The sequence below is a fragment of the Abramis brama genome (assembly GCF_963993115.1).
Source record: "Abramis brama genome assembly, chromosome: 10".
Lineage (NCBI taxonomy): Eukaryota > Metazoa > Chordata > Actinopteri > Cypriniformes > Leuciscidae > Abramis > Abramis brama.
In genome coordinates, this window is record NC_139972.1 from 41333365 (window position 1) to 41348803 (window position 15439).

At 45.1% G+C, this 15439-nt stretch overlaps 1 protein-coding gene across 2 annotated transcripts in view; it reads left to right on the plus strand.

Moving 5' to 3' along the window:
• Positions 1 to 349: 349 nt before the first annotated feature.
• The window catches only part of LOC311091078 (uncharacterized protein), a 51418-nt gene continuing 36328 nt past the window's right edge, over positions 350 to 15439 (plus strand). For both annotated transcript variants that reach the window (XM_084126817.1, XM_084126818.1), the window contains exons 1-2: positions 350 to 535; positions 1898 to 2080. In XM_084126817.1, coding sequence (XP_083982943.1) covers positions 376 to 535; positions 1898 to 2080 — 343 coding nt within the window. In that variant the 5' untranslated portion in view covers positions 350 to 375. The remainder of the gene's footprint in view (positions 536 to 1897; positions 2081 to 15439) is intronic.

A 15439-nucleotide genomic window follows, 5' to 3' on the forward strand; every position in this document is an offset into this window, starting at 1 on the left:
ACTTTATTCTCAAAATATTTCGACTTTAATCTCGAAATACTAGATTTTTTTTACTATTTTTTTTTTTACGTTGCGTTTCAGTGCTTCCGTAATATAGCGCAATTGTGAGAAAAAAAGTCAGAATTGTGAGATAAAAAGTCGCAATTATTATTATTTATTTATTATTCAGTGGCGGAAACCAGCGGCTTCCAGGGAGAGTGACCACTGATCATCTTCTCTATCTGACTTTAGCGCCATGGCAACGCACTGACGTGACGTCATATGTAAACAAGCTATTGTGCAGGCCAGCAGCGATTATCAGACTAACGGAGGAAAGTGTTACAAACGCAGTCTACAGCTTTAAAAACAGCCAGAGATCAGTGTCGATTTGATATCATGTCTGCAAACTTCCCACTGGAGCTGGAGAGCATGTCCGAGGACGCTCGGCCGGACGGTGGCGCTGTTGTGTTCGAGTGGCACCGTGGCGCTTTGATTAGGAGAAAGCCGGAACGCAGCGCGCCTGTCCCGAGAGTCGCTTGGGAGGCCAAGACAAAAGGTAACTACTGAGTTAATATACACCACAACTGACACACAATTAATCCAGTGCGCTTTTTACTATCTGTTAACTACAGTTTTTGCAGTAAAACCATAGTAAGTTAACTAACACAGGGTTTCTCAAACTCGGTCCTGGGGGGCCACTGTCCTGCACAGTTCAGCTCCAACCCTGATCAAACACACCTAACGTTAGCTGTGAGTTTCTAGTGATCCAGAAGACATTGATTAGCTTGCTCAGGTGTGTTTGATCATGGTTGGACAGTGGCCCTCCAGGACCGAGTTTGAGAAACCCTGAACTAACATGAACCATGGTTTTACTACAGCAATTAACGTTATGGTTTATCTATGATTGTTGTAGTAAAACCGTAACTACAAATTTAACCATGGTTTCAAAATGTATGGTTAAGTTACTATAGTTATGAATACCTTAGATTCCTTTTACTTTGGGTTTTACTGCAATATAACTATAGTTGAACCATGGTTTGAACAGAAAATAACATGGATACAGTTTTACCATATTAAAACCATAGATCTAGTCTGTTTTCACAATACATATCATTTCAAAGCTAATCTGCCAGGAATAACTGTGACTCAAACTGTGACACAACAAAGAAATGTCCATATGGAAATAGCTCTAAGATAATACAAGTCAAGACTTTAAAGTCATGTTCAGTTAAATAGACAAAATGATGCTGTCCTTCAACATTTTTTAGATTAGTTAGTTATTACTACCATTTCAGCCTGATGTTTCTGGTGTTAGTCTTCATTTTTCCTTTTACTTCTGTTGGCTCCTCAAATATGCAGTAAAAAATAAAATAAAAAATTAAACACACAAAAAAAACCATATTAATGTAGTGAAGTCTGATATTTGAGAAACATCACTAACTTGGTCATTTAAAAAAACAAAACATTTTTACTGAACTGTACTGTAAATGCGTCTTATGGTGTGACATAACAAAAAACTAAGAACATTTTCAATAAATACGAGACACGCTTTGTTGTCATCCTTTCAAAACTGCTGAAAATCACACCATTTTAAGATGAGTGATGATTATATCTCCCTTATTGCAATACTCAACTGTTCTTTAAGATATTTTGAGATAAAAATCTTCAGGTCCTTCCGAGATGAAACTTCTTGTAGCTGATTTGCATAATATTTGATCAATTTGGTTATGCACCACGAGTCCGAGTCAATTTACTCTTCATGTTCAGTAAAGTGTGTTTTAGTATTATTTTAAGTGATGTATCATCATATGCAACTAGCCAATTACTCTAGTGTTCTTGGAACATGAACTAGTGAATCATTGAGCTGTAATCTGTGCTAATAAAACAGATGTTTCTAATCAATATTTGTTGTTTGCAGAAAAAAAGGCAAAAGGGACGAACATCTTCAGGAGAGGATTGAAGGCTGGGAAACGTTCCATCCAAACCCTCAAAACCAAAGTGTGTCCTCTTGTGGCTGAGCAGGAATCACAGGTTCATCCAGGCACATCCGGTGTAGAGCCGCCAGCCGGCACAGATGCGCTCGAGTCCGAGCCGACAGATGGTGAGTATACAGTTATTACTCTACTCCTGCAGTAAATATGCAGTAAAACAAGTAATAAAACTCGGTGAGTGTTTTAGTGCAATTTTCTCACCTCATGGGATCACAACACTAAGAGATAGTAAATCTTTTCCTGGATTTTTTTTGTGCGTTCCCGAGATTAGACCTTCCTTAACATAATGCCGAAAACCCGAAGTCTCTAGGTGGTCTGGTTGAGGAGTAGATAGAAGTGCAAGATTGGTGCGCACAGACGCACAGAACAGAAATCATGAGTTAACAAGCGCAATTTCCGGGGGAAAATTGCGCTAAAAAAATAAAAATTAAACACACATAAGTCTGATATTTGAGAAGCATGTAGTGTGTCTCAAGCTCATAACTGGAGTCACTAATCATTTAGATTTTGGTTACTGCTCTTAGTAGTATTGTAAATTAAGAAAGACATTTCCCATGCCCCGGAAATGTACATTTCTTAGAGTTAATAAACAATTGATCTTGAGTGTTCATGGGACAAATAGGTTCATTGATTGTAATATTAATTTACGACAGTAAATTAATTATATTAACTAATCCAAATATTCATAATCAATTATAACCAGTTATTATTGATTATTAATATTTCATATAGAGCTAATTTGCTACAAGCATCACTAACTTCGTCAATTCTTTCTGTTTTTTTAAAAGACATTTTTACTGAACTGTACTGTAAATGTGTCTTATGGTGTGACATAACAAAAAACTAAGAAAAATAATACTCCTAATAATATACAAATAGCATGAGAGAGATTTATCTTCATTGTTAGACACTTATTTTCATATATAGTGTTTATGTAGTGTAGGAACGGATTATGACATGGTTGTGCCCTGGGCATGGATGTGTCTAAAGGGTTCCTGTCATAGTTTTAACAAATATGCCTTGTATAATTTGTAAAACATTTTTTTAAATTAAAACATGATAACATTTTTATTATAATTGACCCTTCGCTAAGCCACGCCCGAAAACCGCCACAGGCCAATCGTGGCTTAGCAACCGTAACTAGGTGCGGGAGGTCTGGCAAGCTTTCGAGCGAGAGGGAAACATGCCGAAGCGTTGTGCGTATGGATTGTGCAAATCTGATACCCGGTATCCTAAAAGTTTGGACGGGGTGGTGGATTTTGTTCCCTTCCCGAAACCTAAAACCCAAGGGGAGAAATGCCGGGCGTCATCTTCATTTATATAGCGCTTTTAACAATGTAGATTGTTCCAAAGCAGCTTTACATTGATAACAGGAAATTTAAAGTAAAGTGTTTTGGCTTTATAGCAGCTCTAGAATAAAGTTATTGTCCAGCTCGTGGATCAAGCAGTGTGATTAAAGGCAAGACGGAGGCTCACTGACATAACTTAACGGTACTTAAAAATATATTTCAGCATTTTGTTAATCGACGGCCAAACTAGTAACGTTACCCCAATCCGATCGCGACTCTCCCGGTGTTAGTTCTAGTAAAAGTAAAAGGAGGGAACATCAGGGGGCTTGCCGGAGATCTCCAAGGGAAAGTTTGGTATGCAAACTTAATCAGTTCATAACAGTAGTCACTAATGTGACCCACGACGTGTGAGCAGTAACGTTAGCCTGGCGCACTACAAATATAAGCGGGAGAATGTTATCATTGCAAAGTGGTCAGGCTAATGTCTTGTGTTTATTCCACGATACTTATGGATAAGCTGTTTGATTTATAAATATTAGAATATTTTCACATTTCACATTTCACTGTGCATGAACAGCTGTTCCTCAATTTGTGTGTTTCCCATTTGAATGGTCAGCGTATGAGGCGCTGCTGCTTGCGCTGAGACCTAACGTTATAGACTTTAGCTTCAATTTTGATGAATTATTCTCTAATCGTTTGCATATTATGTCGTGGATATAGCCCTCGAATGCATACTGCAGTCTTGCTCTCTCAAATTTTCACCTGTCCGCTAAAAATGACTAATTATCTCCTTAGGAATGTCTGAAACCAGTGCATACATACTGTAATAGACGTGCCAGGCGCAAAAGCTTGACAGGTGTAGCAACAGTAACTAAGGAGGGCGGGGCTTAGCGAAGGGTCAATTATAACAAAATATATTAAAATATCTTCCACTTAAAACAATAATACAACATGTTAAAAATTATAACGAATAGGCCGTAACGTTTGCCAGCTCTGGGAGAGACTGCGACATCAAACATATACTATCATACTGTATAATACAAGGTTTAAAACATTTAAATAGACACATCAAGTTGTGTGAATGTGTGTGATTCAGTAGCTTATAGTTGATAGATTCAGGAAAGGTGCAGTATGTAGTATTTTCGAGTATTTTATTTGATAGGCTGTTATTGACAACGCTCTGATTTCTGAGACGCATAAGGTCGCGCGATTGATTTGCGATCACGCTGTGCTCATTTCAGTCACAGAGTTCACACTCGTTCACATCACACACTCATTATTGCGTAGTTTTTTAGAGGTTTATGTATGATTTTGTGCTCAATCCTGTCTCTGCTACCCTGCTACACTAGGAGTGTTTGCTGAATATCTTCCCTATTATTGGGTAAAACTGGTTTTGAAGCCATTATCTGCGCCTTTGGCGAGTTAGGTATTGGACTTTGGCACATAGTGGTTCTGACAGGTCTTGCCGCAGCTTGTCTGACCCCTGTGCTGCTTCCCAAACTTTTTTCCAGGAGACCCCTATTTTAACATTCAAAATCCTTAACACCAACACACTCACAGACACGCATTTCGTTTACTGACAGGGATTACAAAATCAGTAAAGTTTTTAATAGATGCAACAACGGCACAAACAATAAAATAATAGCATTAACAACAGCCAGGTGTTACTTACATAATGTTTTACTAGCTACTACATGTTCAATTGAAGTATGTTTTATAAAATGCTAAACCTAATATGCCAGCCTTTAAACCATTCTTAAGAAACAGGATGAGTCAAATTGATTATAAGATTTTTATCAGCTCAATTAATAATTCTAGAATGTAAGTGTAAATCCACTGTCTGTCAACCCAATCGAATAATTCTACAATACAAGATTCACTACCAGATTTGTTTAATAGATATTTTGCCTCTGTTGGAAAGAAACAATTTCTCAACAATTTGGTCCACCAGGGGGTGCTAATTATAAAACATTCTTGATGAATAATTATCCCAGTTCTTGCTACTTTAGACCTACCTGTAAAATGGAAGTTACTAACATTATTAATAAAATTAAATGCTCTTACACAGCTGGTGCTGATGGAATCTGTAGTATGATCCTCAAAGCCATAGTGAATGAAATAGCTGAGCCATTCGCCTATATAGTTAATTTATCATTACAGCATGGCATAGTTCCTAAACAAACTAAGGTGGCAAAGATAATACCAGTATACAAATCTGGGGACAAAAGTGATTTTCAAAACTATAGGCCCATATCAATTCTACCAACGTTGTCTAAAGTATTAGAAAGGGTGGTCTATTCACGACTTGTAGATTACTTAAATAAAAATAACATACTAGAATCTTCACAATATGGCTTTAGGAAGAATAGCAGCACAAGTATGGCCATTTTAGATCTTGTAGAGAAAATAAATGACGCTTTTGAAATAAAAGAAGCCGGTATTGGGGTCTTTCTCGACCTTTCAAAAGCATTCGACACGATTGATTTTCAAATTTTACTTGGAAAACTGTCGCACTACGGGGTCAGGGGTGTGGCTCTCCAGTGGTTCAGTGACTATGTTTATGGAAGACGGCAATATGTGACCTTAAATGGTATTGACTCCGGATTGGAAAATATAGTATTTGGGGTTCCCCAGGGATCTATTCTGGGGCCTCTTTTGTTCATTGTTTATATTAACGATTTTGTACATTGTTCCTGTGATGTTCATAAAATACTCTTTGCTGATGACACAAATCTGTCCCACAAATAATTGAATCATCTTGAAAAACTCTTAAATGACAGACCAACAGAAATAGATACCTGGTTTAAATGTAACAAACTATCGCTAAACATTAGTAAAACCTTTTATATTGTTTTTCGATCAAGTAGTCATAAGTACAGTGATTGTGACATTAACTTAAACATAGATGGTAGAGCTATTCAAATAACATTTCTTGGAAGACATATAGATAAATTCATAAACTTTTTAAACAGTGCTGAACACAAAGGAAGATATTTGGAAGAATGTTTGTAATCAACAGATCTCGGTCCCCATTGACTTCCATAGTAAGAAAAAAATATACTATGGTAGTCAATGGGGACCGAGATCTGTTTGGTCACAAACATTCTTCCAAATATCTTCCTTTGTGTTCAGCAGAACAAAGAAACTCATACAGGTTTGGAACAACTTGAGGGTGAGTAAATGATGACAGAATTTTCATTTTTGGGTGAACTATCCCTTTAACAAGTGCTAGGTTTAGTGCATGTTACAGTGGTCCACAATTATGGAATGAGCTGGATACTAATTTAAAACAATCTGCTTCATTATCTATATTTAAAAAGAAACTAAAGCAACAACTACTGGAGAGATATAAACCCGAGGGATTTGCGGCTGAGAGTTAAACCCCTTTCTCTTGGTACAAGGATCATTTCAAATTGAGGTACAAAGGTATCGTGACTGTCAATTTGTGTCTGCTTAAGGTAACTGTATTCTAAATACCCACAATTTAAAGAATGGTTGTCCTGGCATCTGAAGTTGGACCGCTCACATAATCCTTGCCAGGTGGGTGGGGTGGTGCTGGTGGTGGGATGGACCCCTATTTATAAGCTATTGCTTCTTGGGAGTCCATTTTTTCACAATAGATCAGTTGTTGGGTAGGTTACTTCGAACCGTGGTGTGTACTATAGTAGTAGTCCTTGGCTGCTGAAAAAGTATTATATTTTGTAACTTGTCACTTTTGTAATATGCTACTCCCAACATGTAGCAACAAATGCAATGTGTGAAATTGTGGAAATAAACTAAACTAAACTCAGTAGGTGGCGCTTATGCAACTGCAGAAATAAATCTGTTTCCCTGGCAACCTCTGTAAACAAAGCAGCGCTGCGCTTATAAACACTACACGTTACCCAGAGGGAAGATGAAGAGAACATGCCATCAAAACTTTTCTCAAGGCAGTCAGTTCCCTTCAGAGAAACATTCACAGAATTTCCCTCAGCACTCGGTTGTAATGGTTGTAAAACCTCCCATTTGCGTAATTCTTTTAAAAAACAAAACGAAACCTACGCTGCGTGCTATGTGAGACTGTTGCTTACTTTGCTTAATACTGGACAGTATTTGCTGTGAGTTTTTCAAATCCTTGCATTCAAATACAGTTTTAATGATGATTCAAATATTAAACTGTAACACTAATTGCATCATGGTTTATCATCAAACTGGTAACACTCTCAAACAAGAGTGAGCTTGGAAACCCCTTGTAAATCTTTAGCAACCCCAAGTGGGGGTCGTGAACCCCAGGTTGGAAAAAACACTGCCCGTGCATTGATCAGTCCCTGCTTGTTGGACATTTTCAATAAATACGAGACAAGCTTTGTTGTCATCCTTTCAAAACTGCTGAAAATCACACCATTTTAAGATGCGTGATGATTATATCTCCCTTATTGCAATACTCAACTGTTCTTTAAGATATTTTGAGATAAAAACACATTCTTCTTTATGCCAGGTCCTGCCGAGATGGAGCAAACGCCGGACACAAATCCTGTGGATCATGAGACGATGATGTGCCTGCCAGGACAGGTCTGTGAAGATCTGTGTGTGCCAGGTCCATCCAAGATGAAGGAAACACAGCATGCAGATCCTGTCGATCCTGAGCGGCCGCCTGTGCCAGATCCCTCCAGTTGTGATCTGGATGACAGTGAGTCTTTATTACCTTTGTTTCATGATATTTCAAGCTACAAGAAAGAAACTTCTTGTAGCTGATTTGCATAATATTTGATAAATTTGGTTAAGCACCACGAGTCCGAGTCAATTTACTCTTCATGTTCAGTAAAGTGTGTTTTAGTATTATTTTAAGTGATGTATCATTTTCTTTAAACAACTATTAAAGATCATTCTCTGGTTTCTCCGGCTCTCTGCACTGGCGTCTGCACAAACTCGCTAGATCGGAAATCCAACATGGCGGCCATATGCAACTAGGGCTGCAACTAACGATTATTTTAATAATCGATTAATCTGTTGATTATTTTTTTGATTAATCGATGAACCGGATACAAAAAAAACAACAACATTAATTTCCAACCCTTTATTCAAAAACAGAACTGACAGTGCAAATTCACAGTGCAAAGTGCACAAACAGGTTGCTCCTTGAACATTCCTGAGCTGTTAAAGTAATAAAAAAACACAAAAAACATACACATGCTTTACATCTGCCAAATATATAGGCTTTTTTAAAATAAAGTGCACAAAAAGATGTATATTTTGTGTAAAGGGACCTGAACTGTCAGAACAATAAATAATTTATAAAAAATTAAGAAAAATACAAATCAGAAAACTTGAACGTCAGAACTTGTTCTCTACACTACACTCACAGACACACACACTCACAAAATCTCACTCACAGACGCACACACTCACAAACTCTCACTCACAGACGCACACACTCACAAACTCTCACTCACAGACGCACACACTCACAAAATCTCACTCACAGACGCACACACTCACAAACTCTCACTCACAGACGCACACACTCTCAAACTCTCACTCACAGACGCACACACTCACAAAATCTCACTCACAGACGCACACACTCACAAACTCTCACTCACAGACGCACACACTCTCAAACTCTCACTCACAGACGCACACACTCACAAAATCTCACTCACAGACGCACACACTCACAAAATCTCACTCACAGACGCACACACTCACAAAATCTCACTCACAGACGCACACACTCACAAAATCTCACTCACAGACGCACACACTCACAAAATCTCACTCACAGACGCACACACTCACAAACTCTCACTCACAGACGCACACACTCACAAACTCTCACTCACAGACGCACACACTCACAAACTCTCACTCACAGACGCACACACTCACAAACTCTCACTCACAGACGCACACACTCTCAAACTCTCACTCACAGACGCACACACTCTCAAACTCTCACTCACAGACGCACACACTCACAAACTCTCACTCACAGACGCACACACTCACAAACTCTCACTCACAGACGCACACACTCACAAACTCACACACTCACAGACGCACACACTCACAAACTCACACACTCACAAAATCTCTCACAGACACACACGCTCACAAACTCTCACAAACTCTCACTCACAGACGCACACACTCACAAAATCTCACTCACAGACGCACACACTCACAAACTCTCACTCACAGACGCACACACTCACAAACTCTCACTCACAACCTCTCACTCACAGACGCACACACTCACAAACTCTCACTCACAGACGCACACACTCACAAACTCTCACTCACAGACGCACACACTCACAGACGCACACACTCTCAAACTCTCACTCACAGACGCACACACTCACAAACTCTCACTCACAGACGCACACAAACTCTCACTCACAGACGCACACACTCACAGACGCACACACTCTCAAACTCTCACTCACAGACGCACACACTCACAAACTCTCACTCACAGACGCACACACTCACAAACGCACACACTCACAAACTCACACACTCACAAACTCTCACAAACTCTCACTCACAGACGCTCACACTCAGAAACTCACACTCACAAACTCTCACTCACAGACACACACTCACAAACTCTCACTCACAGACACACACACTCACAAACTCTCACTCACAAACTCTCACTCACAGACGCACACACTCACAAACTCACACACTCACAAACTCTCACTCACAGACACACACACTCACAAACTCTCACTCACAGATGCACACACTCACAAACTTTCACTCACAGACGCACACACTCACAAACTTTCACTCACAGACGTACACACTCACAAACTCTCACTCACAGAAGCACACACTCACAAACTCACACACTCACAAACTCTCACTCACAGAAGCACACACTCACAAACTCACACACTCACAAACTCTCACTCACAGACACACACACTCACAAACTCTCACTCACAAACTCACACACTCACAAACTCACTCACAGACGCACACACTCACAAACTCTCACTCACAGACACACACACTCACAAACTCTCACTCACAAACTCTCACTCACAAACTCTCACGCACAGACGCACACACTCACAAACTCTCACTCACCGATACACACACTCACAAACTCACACACTCACAAACTCTCACTCACAGACGCACACACTCACAAACTCACACACTCACAAACTCTCACTCACAAACTCACACACTCACAAACTCACACACTCACAAACTCTCACTCACAGACGCACACACTCACAAACTCTCACTCACAGATGCTCACACTCACAAACTCACACACTCACAAACTCTCACTCACAGACACACACACTCACAAACTCTCACTCACAAACTCTCACTCACAGACGCACACACGCACACACTCACAAACTCTCACTCACCGATACACACACTCACAAACTTTTTGTTTTATTTTTTTGTTAAAGATGTTATAATCTTTAACAAAATGTTTGACGTTATTTGACAAGCACATGCACACAAAAAACAAGTCTTGCACAGTCTGATAATAGGTAATAATAAAAGCAATAATAATAATTATAACAGAAGATACTATCTCTTGTCTATCCTGATATTAATTATAAATACAATGTATATAAAATATAAATACAATGTAAAATAAAATAAAAACAATAAAAACAAATACAGTGGATTGACCACCTGGTATGGTGTGTAAGGTATTTTGCAGCTCATTCTTTCCGAGCATATTGTAAAGTTTTGTAAAGTCAAGTCATTTAGAGTAAAGAATGAAAAATTCAGTGCTGCAAATTGTGGAAAAAATATTCCCCTTGTAGTGGTACTTGGGTCCGACAAGTAAGTGTTTTCATCTTCTGTCTATCTGATTCAAATCACAGTCTGCTAATTCAGTGGTAAGAATTTAATTGTTGGTTTTATTTATATTGTTGTCCATTTATCGAACTTCCATGCGTCTTATATAGTAATTATATATTACTATGTACCAATTTACTAATGATCGGACACACTCGGTCTCTTTTGCGCACTGTCGAGCGCGGACTCTCGGACACACTTGGTCTCTCTCTCGCGCACTGTCGAGCGCGGACTCTCGGACACACTCGGTCTCTCTTGCGCACTGTCGAGCGCGGACTCTTGGACACACTCGGTCTCTCTCGAGCACTGTCGAGCGCCGACTCTTGGACACACTCGGTCTCTCTCGAGCACTGTCGAGCGCGGACTCTCGGACACACTCGGTCTCTCTCGCGCACTGTCGAGCACGCTCTCGGACACACTTGGTCTCTCTCGAGCACTGTCGAGCGCGGACTCTTGGACACACTCGGTCTCTCTCGCGCACTGTCGAGCGCGGACTCTTGGACACACTCGGTCTCTCTTGAGCACTGTCGAGCGCGGACTCTTGGACACACTCGGTCTCTCTCGCGCACTGTCGAGTGCGGACTCTCGGACACACTTGGTCTCTCTCGAGCACTCTTGAGCGCAGACTCTCGGACCCACTTGGTCTCTCTCGCGAACTATGGAGCGCGGACTCTCGGACACACTCGGTCTCTCTCGTGCACTGTCGAGCGCGGACTCTCGGACACACTCGGTCCCTCTCGAGCACTGTCGAGCGCGGACTCTCGGACACACTCGGTCTCTCTCGTGCACTGTCGAGCGCGCTCTCGGACACACTCGGTCTCTCTCTCGCACTGTCACTCGCGGACTCTTGGACACACTCGGTCTCTCTCGCGCACTGAGCGCGGACTCTCGGACACACTCGGTCTCTCTCGCGCACTGTCGAGCGCGGACTCTCGGACACACTCGGTCTCTCTCGAGCACTGTTGAGCGCGGACTCTTGGACACACTCGGTCTCTCTTGCGCACTGTTGAGCGCGGACTCTTGGACACACTCGGTCTCTCTCGTGCACTGTTGAGCGCGGACTCTCGGACACTCGGTCTCTCTCGCGCACTGTCGAGCGCGGACTCTTGGACACACTCGGTCTCTCTTGAGCACTGTCGAGCGCGGACTCTTGGACACACTCGGTCTCTCTCGAGCACTGTCGAGCGCGGACTCATGGACACACTCGGTCTCTCTCGAGCACTGTCACTCGCGGACTCTCGGACACACTCGGTCTCTCTCGCGCACTGAGCGCGGACTCTCGGACACACTCGGTCTCTCTCGCGCACTGTTGAGCGCGGACTCTCGGACACACTCGGTCTTTCTCGAGCACTGTCGAGCGCGGACTCTTGGACACACTCGGTCTCTCTTGCGCACTGTTGAGCGCGGACTCTTGGACACACTCGGTCTCTCTCGAGCACTGTCGAGCGTGGACTCTTGGACACACTCGGTCTCTCTCGTGCACTGTCGAGCGCGGACTCTTGGACGCACTCGGTCTCTCTTGCGCACTGTCGAGCGCGGACTCTCGGACACACTCGGTCTCTCTCTCGCACTGTCACTCGCGGACTCTTGGACACACTTGGTCTCTCTCGAGCACTGTTGAGCGCAGACGCTCGGACACACTCGGTCTCTCTCGTGCACTGTTGAGCGCGGACTCTCGGACACACTCGGTCTCTCTCGAGCACTGTCGAGCGCGGACTCTTGGACACACTCGGTCTCTCTCGAGCACTGTCGAGCGCAGACTCTCGGACACACTCGGTCTCTCTCGCGCACTGTCGAGCACGCTCTCGGACACACTTGGTCTCTCTCTCGAGCACTGTCGAGCGCGGACTCTTGGACACACTCGGTCTCTCTCGCGCACTGTTGAGCGCGGACTCTCGGACACACTCGGTCTCTCTCGCGCACTGTCGAGCGCGGACTCTTGGACACACTCGGTCTCTCTTGAGCACTGTCGAGCGCGGACTCTTGGACACACTCGGTCTCTCGAGCACTGTCGAGCGCGGACTCTTGGACACACTCGGTCTCTCTCTCGCACTGTTGAGCGCGGACTCTTGGACACACTCGGTCTCTCTCGAGCACTGTCGAGCGTGGACTCTTGGACGCACTCGGTCTCTCTCGTGCACTGTCGAGCGCGGACTCTTGGACGCACTCGGTCTCTCTCGCGCACTGTCGAGCGCGGACTCTCGGACACACTCGGTCTCTCTCGTGCACTGTTGAGCGCGGACTCTCGGACACACTCGGTCTCTCTCGTGCACTGTCGAGCGCGGACTCTTGGACACACTCGGTCTCTCTCGCGCACTGTCAAGCGCGGACTCTCGGACACACTCGGTCTCTCTCGAGCACTGTCGAGTGCGGACTCTCGGACACACTCGGTCTCTCTCGCGCACTGTCGATCTCGGACAGACTCTCGGACACACTCGGTCTCTCTCGAGCACTGTCGAGCGTGCTCTCGGACACACTCGGTCTCTCTCGAGCACTGTCGAGCGCGGACTCTCGGACACACTCGGTCTCTCTCGCGCACTGTCAAGTGCGGACTCTCGGACACACTCGGTCTCTCTCGAGCACTGTCGAGCGTGCTCTCGGACACACTCGGTCTCTCTCGCGAACTGTCGAGCGCGGACTCTCGGACACACTCGGTCTCTCTCGAGAACTGTCGAGCACGGACTCTCGGACACACTCGGTCTCTCTCGAACACTGTCGAGTGCGGACTCTCGGACACACTTGGTCTCTCTCGAGCACTGTTGAGCGCAGACTCTCGGACCCACTCGGTCTCTCTCGCGAACTGTCGAGCGCGGACTCTCGGACACACTCGGTCTCTCTCGCGCACTGTCAAGCGCGGACTCTCGGACACACTCGGTCTCTCTCGAGCACTGTCGAGTGCGGACTCTCGGACACACTTGGTCTCTCTCGAGCACTCTTGAGCGCGGACTCTCGGACACACTCGGTCTCTCTCGCGAACTGTCGAGCGCGGACTCTCGGACACACTCGTTCTCTCTCGTGCACTGTCGAGCGCGGACTCTTGGACACACTCGGTCTCTCTCGCGAACTGTCGAGCGCGGACTCTCGGACACACTCGGTCTCTCTCGAGCACTGTTGAGCGCACTCTCGGAGCACGCTCTCGGACACACTCGGTCTCTCTCGCACACTGTTGAGCACGCTCTCGGACACACTCGGTCTCTCTCGCGCGCTCTCGGACACACTCGGTCTCTCTCGCGCACTGTCGAGCGCGGACTCTCGGACACACTCGGTCTCTCTCGAGCACTGTCGAGCACGGACTCTCGGACACACTCGGTCTCTCTCGAACACTGTCGAGTGCGGACTCTCGGACACACTTGGTCTCTCTCGAGCACTCTTGAGCGCAGACTCTCGGACCCACTCGGTCTCTCTCGCGAACTGTCGAGCGCGGACTCTCGGACACACTCGGTCTCTCTCGTGCACTGTCGAGCGCGGACTCTTGGACACACTCGGTCTCTCTCGCGAACTGTCGAGCGCGGACTCTCGGACACACTCGGTCTCTCTCGAGCACTGTTGAGCGCACTCTCGGACACACTCGGTCTCTCTCGCGCACTGTCGAGTGCGGACTCTCGGACACACTTGGTCTCTCTCGAGCACTCTTGAGCGCGGACTCTCGGACACACTCGGTCTCTCTCGCGAACTGTCGAGCGCGGACTCTCGGACACACTCGGTCTCTCTCGTGCACTGTCGAGTGCGGACTCTTGGACACACTCGGTCTCTCTCGCGAACTGTCGAGCGCGGACTCTTGGACACACTCGGTCTCTCTCGTGCACTGTCGAGCGCGGACTCTTGGACACACTCGGTCTCTCTTGCGCACTGTCGAGCGCGGACTCTCGGACACACTCGGTCTCTCTCTCGCACTGTCACTCGCGGACTCTTGGACACACTTGGTCTCTCTCGAGCACTGTTGAGCGCAGACTCTCGGACACACTCGGTCTCTCTCGTGCACTGTTGAGCGCGGACTCTCGGACACACTCGGTCTCTCTCGTGCACTGTTGAGCGCGGACTCTCGGACACACTCGGTCTCTCTCGAGCACTGTCGAGCGCGGACTCTTGGACACACTCGGTCTCTCTCGAGCACTGTCGAGCGCGGACTCTCGGACACACTCGGTCTCTCTCGCGCACTGTCGAGCACGCTCTCGGACACACTTGGTCTCTCTCTCGAGCACTGTCGAGCGCGGACTCTTGGACACACTCGGTCTCTCTCGCGCACTGTTGAGCGCGGACTCTCGGACACACTCGGTCTCTCTCGCGCACTGTCGAGCGCGGACTCTTGGACACACTCGGTCTCTCTTGAGCACTGTCGAGCGCGGACTCTCGGACACA